Source organism: Alexandromys fortis, unplaced genomic scaffold, assembly GCF_014885135.2.
Source record: "Alexandromys fortis isolate MF-2015 unplaced genomic scaffold, M_Fortis_MF-2015_v1.1 scaffold_31, whole genome shotgun sequence".
Classification (NCBI taxonomy): domain Eukaryota; kingdom Metazoa; phylum Chordata; class Mammalia; order Rodentia; family Cricetidae; genus Alexandromys; species Alexandromys fortis.
Window position 1 is genome coordinate 14,212,787 of NW_026067974.1, and position 24,142 is coordinate 14,236,928.

The window sequence follows — 24,142 nt, forward strand, 5'->3', positions numbered from 1 at the left end:
TGAGTTCTCCACTCTTTACCCCTTCAATCCTTGACAGCTCAGACACTGGCAGTCAGCTGGCCTGGGCAGGAAACCCACACAGCCCATTGTATCCAAAACTGCCCCAGGAGGCTCCTCTCCAACCTCACAGCTCTTACCCGACTTGTTGGGAGAGTTCATGCCGGCTCTGGGCCTGCAGGAAGCTGGCGTTGGGGGCTGGGACGGGAGGGGGTGGAGCTGCGGTGATGTCAAGAGAGACAGACGATAACAGACAGACGGATGGGACAGGAGCCCGGGGCGCAATGCCTCTAATGCCCATCCAAGGCCATCCTTCGGGGTGAGGCAGTCAGGCACTCAGAACGGCATCCCTGGGGAGAGACGGAGCAGGGTTAGCGGTCCCTAACTTGGGACTCTGAGAGCCAAGGGAGACCTTGGAGCGGTCAGCTTGTACCTGAGAAGAGAGGGAGGGCCACCTGACCAGGGCACACAGGAAAAACAGAACTGGACTGGACTCTTATTTCTTCTCTTCCTAATTGATACCCAAGGGACAGGAAATGGCCACATCAATCTCTGCAGGCATTGCCAGGTGTGGAGCCCTTACAGACTCCGGAAGGTGCCTAAGTCACCAACAATGTATAGGAAGATTCTGGCCACAATTTGTGGCAACAGAAAAGACTGAGCTGACCTGGGATTCCTCACAGAAGCTCAGGAAAAGAGCTACTGGGTACCTTGGCACACACATTGGGAGGATCAGAAGTTCAAGGTCAAACTTGACTACGTAAACTTAATGCTAGCCAGGGCTACTGGAGATCCTGCCTCCAAAAAACACCAGGCAGGGCCAGTGAGCAGGCTCAGCAGGTAAAGGTGCTTGCTGCCAAGCCTGATGACCAGAGTTCAGTCCTATCCACATGGTAGAAGGAAAGAATCAACTCATAAAAGTTGTCCTCTGACCTCCATGTATTCATTGTGCCATCTACGCACCCACACATATACATCTACACATACAAATAAATGTAATTAAAAAAATATTAATAAGCGGGGCGGAGGGTGTACACCTTTAATCCCAGCAGAGGCAGGTGGATCTCTGAGTTTGATGCCAGCCTGGTCTACAGACCTAGTTCACAAAGAAACCCTGTTTCAAAACAACAACAACAACAACAACAATAATAATAGTAATAGTAATAATAAAATGTTTAAAATTCAGCTGGGTGGTAGTGGTGCATGCCATTAATCCCAGTACTCGGGAGGGAGAGGCAGGCAAATTTCTGTGAGTTCGAGACCAGTCTGGTCTACAGAACTAGTTCTAAGACACCCAAGGCTACACAAAGAAACCCTGTCTTCAAAAACAAACAAACAATTTTTTAAGTTCAGGAAGGAACTGACACCCAGACCAGCAGTTCTGGGACTCTCAGGCCAGGCATCTTCTCCATGTGTTCAAAGCTTTTGCCACCCTTCTCTGGAGATGAAACATACTTTCTTGTCTTCCCAACACCACAATGAGTCAGGGCACAAGAGTGTGTTTAATGAACTGGGAAAGTCAAACAGGCCCAGCACTCGCTGTAGATGTGCTGAAGTTTCTGGGCCCCAACCCAGGGCTTTGTGTGTTGCTTGGGTTGTGCTCTGTGGAAGCAACCATGAAATCCAGCCTGTGTACTGCCTGTCAAGCAATGACCTGACATGTACTGACTCTCCCAGAAAAAAGGATACCTTTTCCCAGTTTAGACAAAGGTACCAAAAGGCCCAGAGTAACCAAAGTCAACGGAGTAATGGAACCATGGTCATGCCAGAGTCCACACCCTAGCCCCATAGTTAATCTTCAAGCCTTAGACACTAGGCAGCACCCACCTGGACCAATCCCTAAACAGCCCTCAATGCACCCAGACATGATCTCATTCATTTGCTTCCAAAAGAAGCCAGGCTCTCCAATGCCCTATGAGAGCAAGTGTCAGGAAGAGACCAGAGCTGCCAATCTTAAAGCCCTAACTCTGCTCCCCAACCCCAAGCAGGCAATCAGCTCTATCTCCCAGACAGCCGCTCCTCCTGCCGGTATGAAATCTCTATAAACCCTCCATCCTCATCAAAGATTCCCAAGGGTGAGGTCCAGTTGGAGCCTAGAAGCCCCCAACCTTCCTTGGCAGGGTCAAAAGAATGCAGGCAAAGACACAGGGCTCCTGGGCCCACTGCTCCCTGCTGTTTGGAACTCTGTGGCTACAGAAAGGTATATTCAGATCAGGATTCAGGACTGAAAGAAAGATGGAAGCTGAAGACAGAAGAACCTGCACAGGTCTGGGACCAAGTTCAGGAATGCAGCAGGTGGGGCTGCTGGGGCCCTGGCAGGGCCCACGTGGGCAGGCCAGCTCAGCCGGAGCCCACACCAAGGCTGGCGCCCAGTCCCGCTCACACCCTTTCCCGTGGGTTGAGGAGCACAGGTTCAGAAATTCCCACGGCTGGCAGCAGCCTAAGTAGCACAGCCCATCTATTTAGTGAGAGAAACCTCCAAGGCAGGACACTCGAGAGGAATAGCTCCCAAGGGGCCCATAACTGGTGACGCTCAGCCCTTAACCCCCTCATCCTCACCTAGCACCACTGTGGAAGGAGACAGCCCCTTGGACTCACACAGTGGGCTCAGGGTGGACTTATGTTCCATCGCTCCTCACAGCGTGGGACCCAGGGGCCCTATCCACCTGCAAAGAGCATCTCCCCACTTCACAGGTCTGCCAAGTGAACAAGAACCACCAGCATGACTTCCTGGGAAACAAAGAAGCCTTCACAACCCGATCAGAACGGGGCAAGGGAAGAGCGGACAGCCTGAGCCCTTCGCACCTCTTCAGCAGAGATGTGGCCCACTACTGTCATAAGGTCTCTGTGGGTAGCTGGGGGCAGGGAGCTCTGTGCCTGATGAACTACCCCCCCCCCACAGGGACAACAACCCAGTGTACACCTCCAGCACCCCCAAGGCCCTGCTCCCCTCTCAACTCTGTCCTTTTTCCTGACTAGTCCAGGGTCTGAACCTACCTTGTACTCCATCCAGGGTACTGGGACAAGGAAGAGTGCAGGGAAGGGCAGAACCTCCACCTGCAGGCTCTGCTCAGGTGAAGAAGGCAGAAACCCTAGGGAGGCAACCCCACTTCAGTCACTAGGAATGAAAACTCCAGCGGAAGGTGGGAGGTCGTGCACACAGGAAAAGGTGACCAGAGCCGTGCAATGTCCCGAGGGCCACAAGTTCACTACAGCTTCCTACAGAGATCCTGTCCCTCAGACAGCTCCTTCCAAATTCCCCTCCACAATCACCATGCCTCCCACTCCTGATGCGCCAACTCTCAGCCTGAGAGAGGCTTGAACTCCCAGCCCAGGGCCACTCTCAGGTCAGGGGCCACACCCTACGTCATAGAGAACAGGGCCCAGCAGTTTGAAACACAGCCTCTGCATCGATGAGACAGGCTTCACTTATCCCAACCCTCACTGCCTGGCAAAGCTCAAAGCCCAGACGTATCCCACCCAAAGGCACCAGCGGTTTCTCATCTCAGCTCCTCCAACTCCAGCCATGGTAGACAACTACTCCCAGCCTCCTCCGGGAGCTTCCACTGCCCTGGGCCTCCCACCCCCCAAGCTGAGCCAACAGAAGTCCAGGAGGATGGAAGCCATGCAGGCCCCAAACTAGGGAAAGGAGGAAGACAACAAGGGAGGGAAAAAAGGCACCAGGCTGACAAATTCATTTTTGCAATCGGCCCATTTCTGTTTGTCTGCTCAGACGCAGCTCCAGGCATCTGCACAAGCCAGATGGAGGAGGCTGCTATTTCTAGAAAAAAAAAAAAAAAGAGGGGGAAGGGAGGAGGTGGAGATAGAGGGCATTAGACAGGGTCTGTTTGCCCTAAAACCTCAGACAGAATGATGATACTCCCCCCACCCCAGCACTGCCAGACAGGGCTTCCATTCAAGAAAGGGCTGAGGCTGGGGCTGGGGTGAGGTGGGCAGGGGGAGAAGAAAGGGACAGAAAGTTTAATTAGCCGAAGTCAGCTACAATAGGCCCCTCACGGGCTGCATCAGGTTTTCATTCATGAGCAAGCAACACGCTCCAAAGTGCCAAGAATTGCCGCCCCCCCCACTCTCTTTCTCACACCACCCCCCAACAGGAGTGAGTCCTCTAGCAGGCTGGCTGAGCCTGATGCTGTGTTCCAGACATCCCTCCTCAAAGGGATGTGAGTAGGAAGACTTCATTATTAAAGAGCAGCTGGTACTTCAGCACCAACTGCATGACCCCCAGCTCCTGAGGCTGCGCCCCCTCCTCTGCCAAACGCAAACAACAAGGGCTCCCCCATCCCCAAGCCCCCATATCTAAGCACACCGCTAAGATATCACCCCTAAGAAACGGAAAGCAAAGCTCTTATCTCTGCAGCGACTTGGGGTGGGAGGTGCATGTGACACCATTACCTCCACTCCAGATTTCATGTTCCTTGGAGGACAAACCGAGGAAGAGGAGGGACCGGCCCAGACCAGTCATTTTCTACATGCCGCCCCCTGCCCGGAACGTGCATCTGGGACCTCTCTGGCCCCCAGTGTGTCAAGAGATGCTAGGAGCCTACTCCTTTAATTCAGCTATTCTCATCTTTGACAAGACCTAGTCCAGATCCAAGTCTAAGTGGAAGGAGGGTGAGAGAAGGTTTAAGAAAGAAGGAGGAAGCAAACCAAGTTCTCCCCAAGCTTTGCTGTTCAAGGAGGGAAAGAAAAGGGAAGGGAAAATTGAAAGGAAAAAGCAGGCAGCCCCCAACATGGCTCATCCACAAACCCCTCTTAACACCCTGCATGGGCTCCTGGCTCCCAGTGTTATTGGGCTTCAGAAACTGAGGCGCCACGCTGCCTACAACCTTAGCACCAAAGTGGAGAGCCAACAGGACTCAAAGTCCTCTCAATCTCCCACCCCCTGCCTCCTTTTGTTCCTAGGATCTGGCTCTATCTTCCCCTCCCATTGAACCCTAAACCCCTCTCTTCATTCCTGTCCCCAAGATCCAAAGCTAATTCCAGGTCCCAGAAGCATAGTGGTCACTGTCAGAGCGCTGAGTTCCTTCCGCACACCCCAAAAGCAACTACAGCCTCTACCCTTCCTCTTCAAGAACAAAGCACATCTTAGAAGGGCCAAATGCGGGGACATCAAGTGGTCACCTTCTCCCCGAAATGAAGCACACCCTACTCCCCGCCCCCAGCTTCTAGATTAATTACTTATCACCCAGCCAGTTCTCATCTTCCTGAGGGCCTCAGGGATGGGTGGGGTGGGGAAGCCGACTCCCCCAAGTTAACAAGGCACTATCAGAACCCCTGCCCCATGAGAAACAAACCCAAGATGAAAACTGGGGGGGGGGGGAGAATCTACCCTAGCCAAGGAAGATCACCAATTCATCTCCCAGCTTTTTCCTGAGCTCAAGGGTGTCAGACAGAAGAGGGTGGTAATAAACGCAGTAACGCCTCACAGGCGAGGGGGTGAGAATAATGGCACAGAGAAGTAAGGTGGGCCCCGCAGTCCCCTTTCACCTGCATGGACGTCAAGGGCATAAAATCAAGCGTAGATTCTTAGCCACTAGGAGAAGCACGGTGGGTGGGCTGCGCCCCTCACCGCAAAGTAACAAGAAAGGGGTGTCCAGTGAAAAGAGGGTCTGCCCAGAATCCAGGTGCAAGGCTCAAATCGCTGTTGCAACGGATTATGAACTGCCAGGGAGGAGACAAATCAGACATCCCCGCTGGTCTGCGGGCCATAATAGGGGCGCGGGGTGCGGGAAGATCGGCCCCTCCCTTACCTGCAGAGAAGGAGCCCTGCAAGGGAGGGGTGGGGAGGGACGCGCGCGGCGAGTCAGGGGCGACGCTCCCCAGCCCCGCGACACCCCCTGGGGGTGCGGGCTGGCTCGGCGCGCGCGCCTGGAGGAAGGACAGGGGCGCTGGGAGCCCGCGGGCAGCGACGGCGGGAGGACCGAGCGCGGCTGGGCGTCCCGGGGCCACGGGAAGTAAGGTCCCGGCGGATGCGGTGCGCTCACCCGCTGCGACTCGAGCTCCGGCTTCGCGGGCGGCGGCGGCAGCAGCGGCGGCAGCAGCAGCGGCAGCGCCTCCTCGACGGCTCCTCCATCTTTGCGGCGGCTCCTCCGGCTTCGCTCGCCGCCGCCACCAACAACAACATTCAGAGACGTCACTCCCGTCACGTGATCCGACCCCGAGCTAAAAATAGACCCAGACCCCCCCCCTCGGGCTTCAGCCACGAACCCCTCCCCTCCTAGTTGGCCCTCCCCCCAGATGGGCGGGGCCAATAGCGCCACCGTGACAGGTCCTTAAAGAGACGGTACTCAACCCAAGGTTAGGCTGGGGCGGAGGTGGCCAAGAAGGGGCCCGACCTCTGCGCCAAGTAATGAAATGAGTGTAACCCGGATCCCGGCTGCTGCAGGACCTGGATGTGTGGATCTATGATTTTGTTCTCTGCGCTTTGTCGACTTCCTTTACAAACAGTGGATGGTGCAATCTTTGCTCGCCTGAGCTGTTCCCTAACACGCCCTTCCCCTGCTAGGGGGAGGGTATGGAGTAGGACTGGGGGGAATCCTAGGGGCTGCCAGGGAAGTGGAAGACCCTGCAGGGGCAGCGAGGCTGGAAGCTTAGCTTGAACCATGCCTAAACCGCAGCAACGCTGCATCTTGGTGTAGAAACTCCTTGGAGAAAGCCAGCATTGGTTAACTGTCCCTGGCCTTCAAAGGAGCAAACCAAGAACCTAAAAGACTGCTGGTCTCCAACTTCGGTGCCATCCTCACTACATGTCAATAGGACATGGCTGTGCTTTTAAAACTACATAGTTTTTTCAATGACCTAGCAATTCTCCTAGCAAAAATGTATTGTCAGGAAATATTGCATAGAAAGAGGTTGTTTATAATAATGTGAATTATTAGAAACAATCTAAATATCAGGTAGGTATCTGCAAATAAGCTAAGAGACATCCATTCAGCGAGCTATCATCCAGATGCTAAAAATTATGTAAAGCCAGCAATTAATCTGCTTATCTGAACATGTTTCTGCAAACATTTAGAAAGAGCTGGCAATAGTGTTGTCAAGTAATGAGCCTTAAGGACATGTGACTGTCCTTAAGATCCCTAAAAACAGCCAGGACATTGCAAAAAAAATATTATATAGATCTACAGCCTGGAGCATAGCTTAGAAGTAGAACATGTGGTTAGCATATGAGGCCTATGTTCAATACACAGCTCCCAAAACAAGACAACATGGTTACACTGACATGCTCACTTTACACACACACACACTTTTATTTTATTTTGCCTTTCCAGACAGGGTTTCTCTGTGTAAAAGTCCTGGCCATCCTGGAATTTTCTCTGTAGACCAGGCTGGCCTCAAAGTCTCAGAGATTCACCTGCCACTGCTAGGATTGAGTGCTAGGATTAAAGACGTTTGCCATTACTGCCCGACTTACACACACACACACACACACACACACACACACACACACACATTCTAAAGCAGAGGGTGTGGGTAAATGCCTGTAGTCTCTGTACTTGCGAGGTAGAGGCAAGAGGATCTCTGCAAGTTCAAGGCCAGCCTGGTCTACTTAGCAAGTTCCAGGACAAACAGAGTTTCCTAGAGAGAACTTATCTCAAAAAAGCCAAATGAGAGAGAAATAAAGATACCAAGACCATTCTCCACTATAGTGAATTTGAATTCAGTACCAGCCTGAGCTTTACAAGATCCTATTTCAAAAATAAAACGTTATATGGGGGATGGATCAAATCAAGACCCCACAAGAATATTGATTTGTTTCAATAGTACCAGTAGTATATGCAAAAGCAAACTAAATTCATGGATCTGAGTCGATATGCATATAAAACCTTAGGAAATATCAACCAAACATTTACTTTCTTTGTGGTCTTTTTCTGAACCCCTGAAATCTGAAACCACCATGTATTAAAGTAAAAGACATGCATTTTAAAAAAAAAACTTGTAATAGCTGGGTAGTGGTGGCACACACTTTTAATCCCAGCACTCGGGAGGTAGAGGCAGGTGAATCTCCGTGAGTTCGAAACCAGCCTGGTCTATAAAGAGAATTCCAGGACAGCCAGGGATACATAGAGAAACCCTATTTTGAAGAAAAAAAACAAAAAACCCTGTAATAAATGGTAAAGGGTTTCCCTATAAAGTATGTCATGAATGCCCCACGCCCATATATCTCTATCCCCCACACTTCGTTCTTAGCCAAAGGGCACCTTACCTGAAATGCTGTAGCTGCCTCCTGGCAACGACTACCCTCCCTGCGTCCCTCTCGCCTCCTCCAAAGTGACAATTTAGAATGCAAATCTACTGAAGAGCAGTTTTGAAAACAATTCTGATTTTGTCACTTAAACTTGTCACCAGTCCAGGAATGTGTACAACAACTCGCCAGAGAAACTTGCTTAGAGATGTTCATTCTTGGGCACCCCCACCCCCAGAGCTTGTTGTTCAGTGCGGGAAAGAGGCCCAGAAATCTTCATTTTTAATATGAACCCAGGAGATTTTGCCGCAGCTGGTCCTCTCCTGGATCTTGGAAAAATACCAGCCCAAAGCTTGAGCAGGACATGATCCCTGCTTCCCCAGCCTCCAGCCTAAGCTTAACTTTCCCTAGTCTAGCTCTGCATCGTTCTCTCCAGTTCTTGAAGAATGTGCCCCTTGCTCTTCCCGGCCTTTACACAAACTTTTTTTTCCCCTTCCATTTTTGATTTCTGGAATGCCCCTCCTCCCTTCTCTTTGCCTCCAATGCATCTGCCAGAATTTAATTAAATATTACTTCCCAAAAGAGGCCATTAGTCTGTCTTTTAATTAAACTAGATCCCCTCATTTTATATGCTTGCTTTCACCGACTCTGATAATAATTTATAACCATGTAGCATTATCTTTAGCGTTATTGGTATAAGGTCTTTGTGGGGCAGGTGCTAAGTATGAAACCAGGGCCTTACACATACTAAGCACAAGTTCTGCTCCTGAGCTCCCCCCTCCACGCACTAAGGAAACGAGAGCCTTGAACACAGAATCTGCACAGCTACAACGCTGTTGGAGAGACTTGATGAACTCTGTTGACTGATATGGATGAGTGTTAAGAGAGTAAACTAGGTAGTGTCCTCAGACTGGACCGTGGACTCTGAGCAGAAAGGCCACTCCAGTGTAGACATCCCACATGGCTTTGAGTCAGGGGTCCTCCAGTCTTCTTCCTGTAAACCAAACCCATTGCACTGGCTAATATTATATCAACTTGACCACAAGCTAGAGTCATTGGAAAGGAAGAAGCCTCAACCGAGAATATGCCACCATAAGATCAGCTGCAGGCAAGCCTGTAACACATGTTCTTAATCAGTGATCCAGGCGGAAGGCCCAGACCCTTGTAGATGGTGCCACTTCAGGCCTAGTCGTCTTGGTTTCTATAAGAAAACTGACTAAGTCATGAAGAGCAAGCCAGCACTTCTCCCAAGGCCTCTTTGGATCATCAGCTCCTGCCTTCAGGTTCCTGCCCTGTTTGAGTTCCTCCTGACTTCCTTCAATGAAGGAACAATGATGTGGAAGCATAAATCAAATAAAAAGCCCTTTCCTCCTCAAGTTGCTTCATGTGTGGTACTTCATCATAACAATAGTGATCCACAGCCACAGTGGCTTTGATCCCAGCACTTGGGAGGCAGAGGCAGGCGGATCTCTGTGAGTTCAAGGCCAGCGTGGTCTACAGAGCTAGTTCCAGGACAGGCTCCAAAGCTACAGAGAAACCCTGTCTCAAAAAACCACAAAGAAGAAGAAGAAGAAGAGGAAGAGGAAGAGGAAGAGGAAGAGGAAGAGGAAGAGGAAGAGGAAGAGGAAGAGGAAGAGGAAGAAGAAGAAGAAGAAGAAGAAGAAGAAGAAGAAGAAGAAGAAGAAGAAGAAGAAGAAGAAGAAGAAGAAGAAGAAGAAGTAGTTGTTTCATAGCAGTGGGTTGGGGATTCTCAGTTGCTTATGTCTTGCGTCTCTAAGTTGTTTGTGGGCTGTTTGGAGAAAGGGAGATGACAAGACCCTACATCCTTTTGCCTTTCTAGCATCTAGGCTCTCACCTCACACAATCCTGGGTACCAAGTACAGTCTGAGGCCCTTGTATGACAGAAGACGGCCAATAACTATCTCAAGGGACAGCTTAGCCAGTCACATCTCATTCTATCAGTGAAAGAACCATAATGAGAAGAGGTTAAAAATAGCTGCCAAAAGTTTAGAGAAGCAATGCTGGGATTCAAACCCAGATCTCTATTCTCCACACACAGGGAGTCAGGATTGGTAGAAAGCAGGGCTCTGAAGCTCAAAACTCCAGGCCTCTCCTTTGAAGCTCTCTTAGATCATCGCTTCTGGCTCCCAGCAGCCAAATGCCCCAGAAGCCACGAGAATTTGCCATATGGGAGGTCGAGGGGTAAGCTCAGTGGCAGAACGAGTTTATTTTATACAAGGCTCTGGGTTCAATCTTCAAGGCCCCGGCTCCAAAAAAAAAAAAAAAAAAAAAAAAAAAAAAAAAATATAGCAAGCATGATGGTGTGGTGTCTGTAACCCTAACACTTGAGAGGTGATGACAGGAGGGGCAGAAGTTCAAAGTCAGTCTCTCCCACAGCAGGCTCAAGGCTGCCTGCGCTAGAGGAAACTGTCTTAGACGAATTCAAGATGGGTTTGGCTGCACACACCTTCAATCCCAGCACTTTGGAGGCAGAGGCAGGTGGAGCTCTGTGAATTAGAGGCCAGCCTGATCTATATAGTGAGAGCCCACTAAAATAAATAAAATCATAAAAGTTTTTTAATTAAAAAAAAGAATTAATCATACTGAAGATAAGTCTTCAGCTCTCCCCTTCTCAAGTGAGTCAATGCTGAGTAACTCAGCATCCATTCTATGCATGCTCCTTTCTGGGGAGACAGAAATACTTCTTTTCTGGGTCTTACAGAAAACAGATCTGTCTGCTGTGGTAACTCCTCTAGGGTAGGCAGGAACTCTTGCCCAGCCTGTTCATAGAAACTGGAGTTGAGAGAACTTCTCTTTAGCCACTCCCTCAGTTTCCCCAGGTAGAGTGAGCCTGCAAACGGAACCCAGTAGCTGACTGGGGAACTTCCGACTGTGGGAACCAATGGTGAATTTGGCTTCTTGGTAGAAGGAAATATGTTTCAGTGGAGAGCCACACACGTAATGTAGAGCCCAACAGGTGGTGGCACATCTGGACTTTGGACAGGGGCTGGGAGAGGGATGGGGAGCAGTTAAATGTCACTGCTAGGGGCTCACCGGTTGCTACCCTCCTATCTGAAATAAAGAAAATGTTCTGGCCATGTCTTGAGGCAGGAGGTAAAGCCATCTTCCTCCATGATCAAAGGCTAGCAGCACCCACAATCTCAGTACCCCTCAGATGTCCTAAGTCTGTGTCCTGTAGGGTTGCTATGACCTGGAAACAAACAGGGTACCCAGCTTTGATGTGCCTTCATCTTTAAACTATCACCTAGAATTTTTTGTAGGTTAAAAAAAAATCTTTAGATCCATGCTCAGGATTCCAGAGGGCAGAGAGTTCTAGCCCATGGTTCTGGTCCCTGGTGGGACCATATTTGAGTGGTCCCCTGTGCCTCCAAAGAAGAGCTGTATTCTGAGTGACTGCAGTAGAAACAGTATGGTTCTGCTCAATACGGTCGAAGGCAGAAACTAATACAGAATGAGGAAGGACTGAACTGGTTAACCCAAGCAATGGTCACTTATCAGATATTTATCAAAGACAATCCAGAGCTTTTATCAACTGCCCAAAGCGTCTTGCACACAAAGGCATCCTGTACATATTCCACTCTGCAAGACTTCATCGAGAATATTGAAAAGTCCCAAAGCCAGTGTGATGCTAAACACTATGGGGGTCTGTCTATAGAGAAGTCCAGAAGACTTGACAGGCCAGGAGGTAAAGGAGCCCAGAGCCTTTGAATCACAGTGAGTGAGATAAAACGGTAGACGTAACTTCCCCTCAGGGCCTTGGTCTCCTTATCTGGAAAACAGGACTTTTGACTTCTGTTCTCTGAGGTTTCTTTCAGTCCTGACACTCAGTAAGTACAAAATTAGATATGTTGGCAGATACGACAATGTCCAGCACAGTTATAAGCTTTGAAATTTATGGCGTACCTTCATCTCAGGTTGCTCAAGGCCAGCCTTGCCTCAGGACTATTTACAATAAACTCTGGAGCTGGAGGAACGTTTATGTCAGGGGCCAGGATGTGGCTTGGTTAGTGACGTGCTTGCCTAACGTGCACAGAGTCCTGGGTCTGATCCTCAGCACGGGAGGTGGAAGCAGGGGAGACAGAAATTCAAGGTCGTTCTCTTGGCTACTATTGAGTTTGGGAGCCTGGGCTCTATGAGACCCTACTTCAGAAGGAAAGGAGAGACGTGGTATTATTCATGAGTAACAGCTGCAGGGTACACTAAAACTGTCCCTAAGAAGCCTAGGTTTGGCATAGGTCTCACTGTGTGACCTTACACAAGTCCTTTAAGATCTCTGAGTGCTCTGCTCTCTCCCTCCCTCTTGGTTTCTTTCTTGGGGACCTGAGTGTTGTGTAACAGTTTCCTCCGAGATTAAAACATTCTATGCTGCACTAGAGAACTCTCTGAAACTGACCAGATTCAGTAGGCCCCTCCCTGCCAGTCAGCAGAGCAGAGCAGCAAAGAAGACTCTCAGCAGAGAGGAGCTGCCTGGGGGAGGTTTAGAGCAACTGAGGCACCTGGGAAGGACTTTTGCCAGGCTGTTAAACCCCCTACCAGCCACGCTGTGAGCTCCGCCTTTCCCACCTTTGGGAGCTGTCGCCCATGCTGGGGTGGGCTTTGGTGATGCAGTTGTCTTTGAGCCATTTCTGCCCCTCACCCATATTCTTTTAAGTAGCCCCAATACAACTTGTTGGCTCACCAAGTTAGAGTTGGGTGGTATCCGTACTTTAACCTGCTCCCTGTCTGGGATGAGCAGATCAGTGTGTTGATCTCCCCAGGGAAAATTCCGGTTCTGTCACACAAGAGTGAGGCGGGAGTTTCTTTCTCCCTTCTTTCTTTCTTTCTCTAACTTTTCTTTTTTCTTTCTTTCTTTTTTTTTTTTGTTTTGTTTTTGTTTCTTGAGATAGGCTCTTAGGGTGTCTGTGGTTTTTTGTTTGTTTGTTTGTTTTTGTTTTTGTTTTCCAAGACAGGGTTTCTCTGTAACTTTGGAGCTCACAGAGATCCACCTGCCTCTGCCTCCCAGAGATAGGGTCTCTTTGTATAGCCTTTCTGTCCTGGAACTCACTCTGTAGACCTGTAGACCAGGCTGGCCTCAAATTTACAGAGATCTGCACATCTCTGCCTCCATAGTGCTGGGATTAAAGACGTGCACCACCAATGGGGTATGAATGGGACCATCTGGTTGCCTATCTATCCATTCATCCATTTGATGAAAAGTTAGACTAGAGTGTGTGTGTGGGGGATGCCTATGACGTATGCGGAAGTGCAGGTTATGTATTTGCCACAGTGTGTGTTTGGTGATCAGAAGACAATTTCTGGGAACTGGGTTTTGCCTTTCGTCCTGTTTTTGCAGCAGGATCTCTCTCGTTTCTGACACTTTGCCCCGTATTCCAGGCTAGTTAGCCCATTTGCTTCCCTGACTGTTCCTCCCATTTGCTAGAGATATATCTCATTTATTCTAGGATGACTTGAACTTCTGATCCTCCGACCTCCACTCGATGGGTGCTGGGATTCCAGAAATGCATCACTCTTCACTGTGTCCAGTTTCTATGGTACTAAAATGGAACCCAAGGGCTTTCCCTTTCCTCCTCATCCCTGGGGCCTTCACCACAGAATGAAGTCCAGCATCTTACACACAGTCACACTTGACCTTACAATGCTTGGAGAATGGTAAGAGACAAGAGCCTTAGGTAAATTACTACCCTGCTGGGCCTCAGTTTTGTCTATAAAAGGGCATAGTTTCTGGGGCTAGAGAGATGATTCAGAGGTTAAGAGCGCTGGCTGCTGTCCTTAGTTCAATCCCCAGCAACCACATGGTGGCTCACAACCATCAATAATGAGATTTGATACACTCTTCTGATGAGTAGACATACATTGTTTATATAATAAATAAATAACAAATCTTTTTTTCCCCTATTTTTCCTTTTTTTTCTTTTGGATTTTTCGAGACAGGGTTTCTCCGTAGCTTTTGGTTCCTGTCCTGGAACTAGCTCTTGTAGACCAGGCTGGTCTCGAACTCAGAGATCCGCCTGCCTCTGCCTCCCAAGTGCTGGGATTAAAGGCGTGCGCCACCACCGCCCGGCTATTTTTTTGGTTTTTTGAGAGAGGTTTTCTCTGTAGCTTTGGAGCCTGTCCTGGAACTAACTCTTGTAGACTAGACTGGCTTCAAACTCACAGAGATCTACCTGCCTCTTCCTCCCAATTGCCGGGATTAAATGCCACCACCGCCCAGCTAAATAAAAAAATCTTTAAAAGGGAGGGGGTAATGAGTGCGGCACAGTCTCAGCTGAGGCAGGAGAACCATGAGCTTGAGGCCAGCCTGGACTGAAGAGTGAGACTCAGACATAAGGCAGGGAGGAGGGGCGTGATGGTTGGATCGATGACATTGGTGTCTGAGGATGTCCCTTCCAGCTAGCTCTAGTCTGGAGTTGTAATTGAAAGCAATCAGACGACAACAACGAAACAGGAAGCACGACTAGTGGTGTGGGCCCTGAGTCACTCCTTGCTGACAGCGTTACCTATCCTTTGACACCTGTGTACCTCCCCAGCCCTCCTGCCTCCTACCTTACTGATCTGCAGACTGGGGGCAGGTCACTATTGCTACACTAGGTAATGACACTGCCTAGGGAAAGCCAGTGCCACGAGTCCTACAAGTATTGTTTAAAAATAAAGATTACTCCAGGCACAACTGCCACCCATCGGTCATAGCATCTCAAAAACATAATGATTTTTAAATGTATGTCCAGAAACAGGGCAAAGAAGGGCTGATAAAGTCCGCAAGCGCGTGTTGATGGAGACCCTTTCTCAGCTGCCCGCCACTGGACAGGGGCTAAAAGAAGAGCAGGTGATTAGAAGTCTGCAGCATGGGCTGGACCCTGGGAGGGCTGGACCCTGGGATGAGGCTTCAGCATCCAGCCCTCTGGGAGGGACCTGGAGTGAACTACAGGGAGCCTGCTTAAGCCTCCGCCTCCAGCAGCAAGAAGAGCAGAATCCTGCTGGCTGGGAAGAAAGCCTGTTTTCCTACACCCCCCTGCTGGTGCCTGGAGCTGGGACCCAGAAGTTCCTGGAGTGTTCAGGGTCCTCCCTAACTGCGTAGGAGTCCAAGTCACATGAGTGAGACATTGCAAGTATGAGCTGTTGTCAGAAGTGTCCCTCATGACATCTGTAGTTTCTTATGGAGTATCTTCTCTGCGCAGAGTATGCCCCAAGGACACTGGGAGAGGGCAGAGGGTGTAAAAGCACCTTTTCTTGATCAACTTGCCATCCTATGAAAACAAGATGGCATGTTCCCTATATGACAAAGGTCACCTGACTATAGAAGTTCAAGCAAATCACTTTTCCTCTCCTTTTTCCCTCAGTTTTCCCTCAATGATTAGATTTTCTCAATGATTTTGGAATCTTGATGTCATAAAACAATGGAGAATTAGACCCAAGAGACTGAACATCCTACATGGAGATGTATGAACTATTTTGTGTGTGTATGTGTGTGAGGGGAGACATGGTCTCTAGGTGTAGTCCTGGCTGTCCTAGACCTTGATACGTAGACTAGGCTAGTCTCAAACTCACAGAGATCCTCCGTCTCTGCCTCCCAAGTGCTGGGATTAAAGTGTGTCCTGAGTGAGGTGGTGGTAGTGTATGCCTGTAATCCCAGCACTCGGGAAGCAGAGGCAGGCGGATCTCTGTGAGTTCGAGGTCAGCCTGGTCTACAAAGCAAGTTCCAGGACAGTTAGAGCTGTTACACAGAGAAACCCTATCACAAAACACCAAAAATAGATAGATAGATAGATAGATAGATAGATAGATAGATAGATAGATAGATAGATAGATAAAAGTGTGTCCCACCATGCCAAGTCTATGGAGAATAGGGACTTTTGAGTCACAAAAATTGGCCCTAAGTCAGATGGGGTGGTCCATGAATAGAATCTTAGAACTTGGGGATCTGAGGCAGGAGGATGGTAAAATCAAGGCTAGCTTGGGTTATTCTTTGAAATGCTACCTCAGAAATAGTCAAGCAAACAAACATTGCCCAAAGCTTTCTCTCACTCTACACCCCTTTCTGTGAATATCTGAATATCTACTGAGATGTTTGTTTGTTCTTTGTTTTTCAAGACAAGGTTTCTCTGTGTGCAGCCCTAGCTGTCCTGGAACTCCCTTTTGTAGACCAGGCTGGCCTTGAGCCCACAGAGATCCTCCTGCCTCTGCCTCCCAAATGGTGAGATTAAATGTGGAGATTATTTTTTCAATCTGGAGGTTGAATCCGGGGCCTTCTACAGGTTAGTCAGCTGCTTGACTTCTGAGCCATATCCCCAGATCTTCTTACTGGAGACAGGGCCTTCCTAAACTACCCAGTTTAGCCTTAAATTGCGATCTTTTGAGGCTGGAGAGATTGCCCAATGGGTTAGAACATGGGCTACTCCTCCAAGGGACCCAGGTTTGAGCCCCAGCACCATCTGACAGCTCATGCCATCTATAGCATCTGTGACTCTAATCCTAGGGGACTCAATGCCCTCTTCTGACTTCCCTGGGTACCATGCACAAACATAGTACACAGATATATGCAGGCAAAGCACCCATACAGATAAAACAAAAATAATTAAAAGAGTTTATTTAAAACAAGGGAAGTAGAAAAAGACAAGATCTCCTGAGTAAATTGGGAGCATGGGGACCTTGGGAGAGGGTTGAAGGGGAGGGGAGAGGCAGGGAGGGGAGCAGAATCTCTGTGAGTTTGAGGCCAGCCTGTTCTACAAAGCAAGTTTCAAGATAGCCAGGGCTGTTACACAGAGAAACCTTGCCTTGAACCCCATATTCCCCCCCCCAAAAAAAAGGAAAAAAAAAAGAAAAAGAAGCAGGAGCAGTGCAAGATGGGAAAGTTATTTGGACAGGCTTCACTGTTTTCAGGATTAAAAAATAAAGTTTTTTTTAAATTGTTTTTTGTTTGTTTTTATAGCCTTATCAGCTGTCTCTGGGATAATCTGATGAATGGAAGTACTCCTTCAAATCTTGTTTCTTCCTCTTCTGAAGGAAAATAAAAGCTCAGCCTTCAGTGAAGTTGCCCTCTGAAGGCCAACGGGNCGCCTTTAGTCCCAGCACCTGGGAGGCAGAGGCAGGTGAATCTTTGAGTTCGAGACCAGCCTGGGCTACAGGAATTCTAGGACAGCCAGAGCTACACAGAGAAACCCTGTCTCCAAAAAACAAAAACCATAATAATAACTACGCCCACCCTGAAGAGCTGTCAGAAAGATTAACACAATGGTGTGGGGTACCTGTTGTTCTTTCTCTCTATGGTTGGACACAGGTATGCTCAGGGTCCTGTTGCCTGTGGATGAAGGAACATGTTCCAGATTCCTTGAATGGAGGACTTTTGTCTGGGGAGTCCCACGTCCTTGTGAATGGAACAGATATGGTGATCTTGGCTCCTGAGGGGAGCCCCTTCAGTCTTGGGGAAGACTTTCTGCAGTCCGGGGCTCTTCTTTGAACAGCCATTCACTGATGACTCGTCTGTCTCGGAACTCCATCTCCGTATCTGGAAGGTGGAGCACATGCCGTCTATCTTCTAGAGTTGCCACCAAAATAACCAGATCAGTGGCAGAGCCTCTCAAAGGAAACATCTGCTTTCCACACAGTGGCTGCCGGTTCCCAGCACTCAAGTTCGGTGGCTCACAACTGCCTGTAACGCCAGCGCCAAGGGAGCCACTGCCCCTGGCCTCCAAGGAGACCTGTGCCCATACCCTCACACAGACACATATACATGCACAGAATTAAAAAAAAACCTCACTCAGTTATGAAAAATAAATTAAAAATAAAAGCTAAACTTTATGTATAATGTACATAACATAAAATTTACCATTTTAAGTATACAACTTATAGTTTTGAGTGAGTTCATCGAATTGTACAACCATTGCCACAATCCAGTTTTAGAACATTTTCATCGCCACCAAAAACGGCCCTTACAGTTAAGTCTCATTACCTCCCCCACAGATGACTTTTCTTTTCTTTTTTTTTAAAGATTTATTTATTATGTATACAACATTCTGCCTCCGTGTATGCCCATATGCAGGAAGAGGGCGCCAGATCTCATTACAGATGGTTGTGAGCAACCATGTGGTTGCTGGGAATTGAACTCAGGACCTCTGGAAGAGCAGCCGGTGCTCTTAACCATTGAGCCATCTCTCCAGCCCCACAGATGACTTTTCAAATGCTTAATAGGTTGATTATTTTTTTCTGTAAAAAGTCATGAACTCGTCGGGCAGTAGTGGTGCACACCTTTAATCCCAGCACTAGTCTACAAGAGCTTGTAGGCCAGCCTAGCCTACAAGAGCTAGTTCCAGGCAGGCTCCAAAGCTAGAGAGAAACCCTGTCTCAAAAAACCAAAAAAAAAAAAAAAAAAAAGAAAAGAAAAGAAAAAGTCACGAACTCTTATTGTAAAAAACTCCTGGGGAAAGGGAGGGACCAAGAAGGTACAAAGGGAAATAAAACCACTCCTAAACCCATAACCCAAAGGAATAATTGTTAGCAATTAGTTACTTTTTTAATCTTTTCTGTACTCATTTTTTAAAAAATAAAATTGCATTGTACTGCATGTATTTGTTCTGTTTTTAATTTTTTTTTTTTTTTTTTTTTGGTTTTTCGAGACAAGGTTTCTCTGTGGCTTTGGAGCCTGTCCTGGAACTAGCTCTGTAGACCAGGCTGGTCTCGAACTCACAGGGATCCGCCTGCCTCTGCCTCCCGAGTGCTGGGATTAAAGGCGTGCACCACCATCGCCCGGCTTAAATTTATTTTTATTTTATCTGTGTGTTTGGTCTTCTGGTGCCCATGAAGGTCAGCTGATTGCATAGAATTGGAATTACAGATAATTGTGAGCCACTCTATGGGTGCTGAGAACCGAACCCCAGTCCTCAGGAGGTGCTCTTTTTTTGTTTGTTTGGTTGTTGTTGTTCTTTTTTGAGACAGGGTTTCTCTGTGTAGCTTTGGCTGTCCTGGAACTAGCGCTGTAGACCAGGCTGACCTTGAACTCACAGAGATCCGCCTGCCTCTGCCTCCCAAGTGCTCTGATTAAAAGTGTGCTGCACCACCACTGGTGCAGCAGGTGCTCTTAACCACCAAGCTGTTTCTCTAGGCCTATCTCCTCCTCTCTTTGTTTTTGTTTTTGTTTTTTTAAACCACTGAGCTACAGGCCCCTGCTCATTTCTAGTGGGTTTTGGCTAAGTGATGGGGATGTATTCCTGGGCCTCATGTGTGTCAGACAAACATACTATCACTGACTGCTCTTTCAAAGCTGACTCAGTAAGAGTCATAGGACCTAGTAGTCCCAGAGACCTCAGGTAATGTCCAGTCCAAGAAGGCAAGGATGAAGGTTTCAGGGAAAGGGATGTGCAGAGAGAGAGAGGCCACTAGGTCCCAAAGATGGTCAGGCAATGGGGAGACACTATGTGGGACTTCCCCGGGGGAAATAGAGGAACAAAGCTAGTTCTGTCCCTGTACCTTACTCCTCACCAGCCACAGGGGCTCCAGGCAGCTCCTTCCCTCCAGCCATGTTTGTCTCCATGATCTGATCCTCCTAAGCAAGCTAGATGCCAGTCCCGGGACCAGCCAGCTGCAACACCGCAAACCCTGGCTCACCTGCACACCCCTAGCTGGGTTGGCTTCAAGGCCAAAGGGAACCTTCCCACCCCTAGCATCCAGTTTCTCTTCCTGCCCCCGCCCTAGAAGGACCCACTGAATTCAGTCTGGGGAGGTAGGTGTCGGATGGGTCTCAGAGGATTGAGCTAGATGCGGCTGTCCTCGAAAAGAGAGACGCTGTGATGACTCACAAGCCACCCGAAGGGAGAGGGAAAGAGGGGCCAGGGGATGAATGGATTGAGAGTCGAAGGGAGGGGCGGAGGAGAAGCGCTCCGGTGCCTCGATTGGCCCGCGTCAATTTCTTCCCAACATCTGCAGTGCGTGGGGCTGAGTGATCCACCCAGGGTGGGGGTAGGGCTGCAAGGCTGGCTGACGTTCGCTTCCCGCCTGCTGGGCCGGCTGCAAGCGGTTCATGAATGACTCACAGCGTCGTCAGGCTGATTCACTGCTCCGCTGGGGACTTGAAGAGGGGGGGCTGCAGCCCTCTCTGTACGTCTTACACACGCGCGCTCACACGCATATGTGCGCAGGTGGGGCTCCGGCAGGGCTTCTTATATGCTGAGGTCAGGACTCCATCCTGATAAAGGGAAGACGATCTGCATCAGCTGGGGCATTGGAGAAGAAGCGCGGGATTTCGGTCTACTAATATCCCTGTGGCTATTTCCATGAAAACAGCAAAAATTAAATACCATTACATCTGCAGTTCCTTAGTCAAGCTAGTCACATTTCATGTGCTCAATAGCCGTGAGGGGACGGCGGCGACTCCGATGGACAGTGAGTTTATACAGGGTCTGTTTCCATCAGCATCCAAAGCTCTATGGCACAGCTGGTTTATATACAGAGAGAGCACGCACACTAACTGAATCCACCATCTTCTCACACAGCCACACAGACAGAGCAGCCCTTCCCCCGGCTCCCATATGTGGCCCATAACACACATCGACTTCCACACACACACTTAACATGCAACACCCACCCACCCAGACAACACAAAACTCTGTATGTACACACTGCCTCTCCAGTCTGTCACTGTCCCTAACAAGGCATATACGCATGCATCAAACTGGCTCACGTACGACTGTTCATATGATACAAACATGAATTAGGGTGAAATGCATTTGCAAACGTGCCGAAACAGATGCAAACCCAAGCCATGTGGTTCCCATAACAATCCCCATACAAGTTTGCAAACTCCAGGAGGGGGGAAGGGACTCCATATTTGCCTAGGCCTTGCCAACATGCCAGGCATGAAGTTAGCCACTTCAATGCAGTTCCACTTAATCTCCCAGAAACCCTGCAAAGATGCGGAATTCTGATTTCACGGATGATGCAACAAAGGTTCTGGGAGGTAAAGGAACTTACTCGAGATCACGTGCCACTTAAGCAGGACACTCAGACACATTTTTCTAACTCCATAGCAAATGCGGCAAGCTGTCTTCAAGCCCCACTCCGTACCCTGTGTGTGTGAGTGTGTGTGTGTTTATATGTATGCTTTTTCTTTGTAATTAAGTGAAACTCCTTCACCACCAATGGTAGTTATCCATAGAAGTGGGCCTGGATCTGCTCACTTTTCTGGCAAAGCATTTATTATTCAACAAATGCTTGTACAGTGTCTTCTACTCATTCACAAAAGATGGACAAGCTGCAAAAGTCAGGCATAGTGGCACACACACATAACCTCAGCACTTGGGGAGGCTGAGGCAGGTGGATTGCTGCAAATTCTTTTTTTTTTAAAGATTTGTTTATTTATTTATTATGTATACAACATTCTGCCTCCGTGTATGCCCACATGCCAGAGAAGGGCGCCAGATCTCATTACAGATGGTTGTGACCCACCATGTGGTTGCTGGGAATTGAAATCTGGAAGAGCAGCCAGTGCTCTTAACTGCTGAGCCATCTCTCCAGCCCGGATTGCTGCAAATTCAAGACCAGCCTAGGCCAGATTTGAGGACCCTGTTTCAACTTTCCCCTCTCTTAAAAAGAAAGCAACAAGACCTGACCAAAACAAGCACACAATTTGTCAAGGAGTGGAAGAGACCCCAAAGAGAATACAGGACACACAGTAGACATCAGTTAGAACGGAAGTAGGTCTTGAATGCAGGGAGCTGAGGACAAGAAAAATGTGTCTCTCTCTGAGCAGTTAAAAATGGCTTCCATGCATTTAATCCCAGCACTCAGGAGGCAGAGAAACCTTGTCTCAAAGGAAAATAAAATTGCTTCCTTGAAGCTAGGTGGTGGTGGCGCACACCTTTAATCCCAGCACTCAGGAGGCAGAGGCAGGTGGATCTCTGTGAGTATGAGGCTAGCCTGGTCTACAGAACAAGTTCCAGAACAGTCAAGGCTACACAGAGAATCCCTGTCTCGTGGGGGCGGGGGCTTCTTGGAGGAGGCAGCATCCTGAAGAAAGAGTGTGATCTAGCAGGGTGGGTGCTGATTGGTGGAAACAGGAAAAGATAGGAAGCAGGTTCCAGATCACTGAGACCTTGAGAACCTTATGAGCCATTCTCCAGTAAAAGGAGAGGGATTAACAATTTTGGGACTTGTATATGCTAAGCAAATGCTTAACACTGAGCTATATGCCTGGCCCTAAAGAATTTCTTCAGCAGAAAAATCTGGGTGCTTTTTGTATGTTAAAGCTAGGCCTGAGTGCTGGGAGTGTAGTTCAGTGGTAGAACACTGTACTAGCACGTGCAAAAACCTGGGTTCCATCCACAGCACACACATACACTGCACATAAGCAAAACACATAGACAAAAAGCCTTGGAAACTAGGGGGACCACTCTGAAGTTACTGCAAATGGCCATTCAGGAGCTGGAAGCTAAGGTCTGTTTTAAGACATCTAGAGCAGCCCGAAGGAAGAGGTCAGGAGAGAGAGAGAGGGTGCCCTGTTCCTCAGAGCACAATAGCCTCCTGACTCCTAGGAATCTGACTAAAGAGATGGATTCTTCCTCAGAACAAAGCACATATGTCCGGGCACATGATGTTTTACACATAATTATAGAGGATTGTCTTCCCTGAAGCCTCGGGTTAGAAACTCAGTTCCCTGGAATTCTAAGAAGCAAAATGACACAGCAGTTAAGCTGAAGTATCACGACCTTGGTCATGGGCTCTCAAATCCACCTCCTCTAGCTACGTGAGGTGGGCCAAGACCTTGATCGGAAAACAGTACCTGGAACACACACAGTTGTTCAAAATCCACGAATTTTGGCGGTTATCATTTTGTTTGTTTGTTTTGTTTGCTTGTTTGTTTGTTTTTTGAGACAGGGTTTCCTCTGTAGCTTTGGAGCCTGTTCTGGAACTCGGTCTGTAGACGAGGCTGGCCTCGAACTCACAGAGATCTGTCCACCTCTGCCTCCCAAGTGTTGGTGGCGCCAGGCAAGTTTTACACTGTTTTCAAACCCAGTTATTAAAGAGTTTAACATATACTATGAGGTGGCACACCTTCAAGCCCAGCTTGGCACACTTGCTTCTCTCTCTTCCCTGCCTCCTCTACTCCCTGCATCCATCCCTTCCTTGACAAGGTCTTATAGCTAAGGCTTGCCAAGAACACTCACTTTTCACTCAACCTCCTGAGTGCTGGAATTACATGCATGTAAGTCCATGCCCAACTAATGCCCCTTTTCAAAAAGAAAGAAGACAATGTAGGCCTACTTACCACGAAGACCCTGTTTTTTCTCTCAGTTGAGATGGCACTATTAGGAAAAGGAAGACACTGGATATGGAGGTACTCTGGCGGGGAGACAGGAAGGATCCTTGCCAACTGCAGAATCACAACACACAGCCTCCTTACTATAACTTGCTAGCCCCTCCCAAAGACGTTCCATCAAAGCTGGAGTGTGGCTCTGTAGTAAAGAGTTTACCTAGCAACGGTGAAGCCCTGGGTTCCATCCCCAGCACCACGAAAAACCAGCAGTGCCCATAATCCCAACTATTCAGAGGTAGAGGAAGAACAATCAGGAATTAAGGTTATTTTTAGCTACAAAGTGAGTTTGAGCTCCTAGGCTGCACCTTCAGCTGGGTTCTGATTCTGCTTCTCTCAAATCACCAGTCACTAATGCGCTCAACATAAAAGAAGTGGGAAAGAAGCTCAATTGTCCAAACCGGTGGTGGTGGCGGCACACTCCTTTTATCCCAGCACTCGGGAGGAGGCAGAGGCAGGCGGATCTTTGTGAGTTCGAGGCCAACTTGGTCTACAGAGCGAGTTCCAGGACAGCCAGAGCTATACAGAGAAACCCTGTCTTGAAAAAAGAAAGAGAGAGAGAAAGAGAGAAAGAGAGAGAGAGAGAGAGAGAGAGAGAGAGAGAGAGAGAGAGAGAGAGA

At 48.6% G+C, this 24,142-nt stretch overlaps 1 protein-coding gene and 1 non-coding gene across 4 annotated transcripts in view; one reads left to right on the forward strand and one right to left on the reverse strand.

Annotated features, from left to right (window-relative positions):
- The window catches only part of Hdac5 (histone deacetylase 5), a 35,260-nt gene extending 29,094 nt beyond the window's left edge, over positions 1 to 6,166 (reverse strand). For all 3 annotated transcript variants that reach the window (XM_050156482.1, XM_050156481.1, XM_050156480.1), the window contains exons 1-2: positions 6,003 to 6,166; positions 138 to 347 (exon numbers count right to left, since the gene is read on the reverse strand). In XM_050156482.1, the coding sequence (XP_050012439.1) occupies positions 138 to 159 (22 nt within the window). In that variant the 5' untranslated portion in view covers positions 160 to 347; positions 6,003 to 6,166. The remainder of the gene's footprint in view (positions 1 to 137; positions 348 to 6,002) is intronic.
- An 818-nt stretch (positions 6,167 to 6,984) lies between these two features.
- On the forward strand, positions 6,985 to 7,115 carry LOC126510583 (small nucleolar RNA SNORA33). The gene has a single exon (XR_007594439.1). It is a non-coding gene; the product is annotated as a small nucleolar RNA SNORA33 (small nucleolar RNA).
- Positions 7,116 to 24,142: the final 17,027 nt, after the last annotated feature.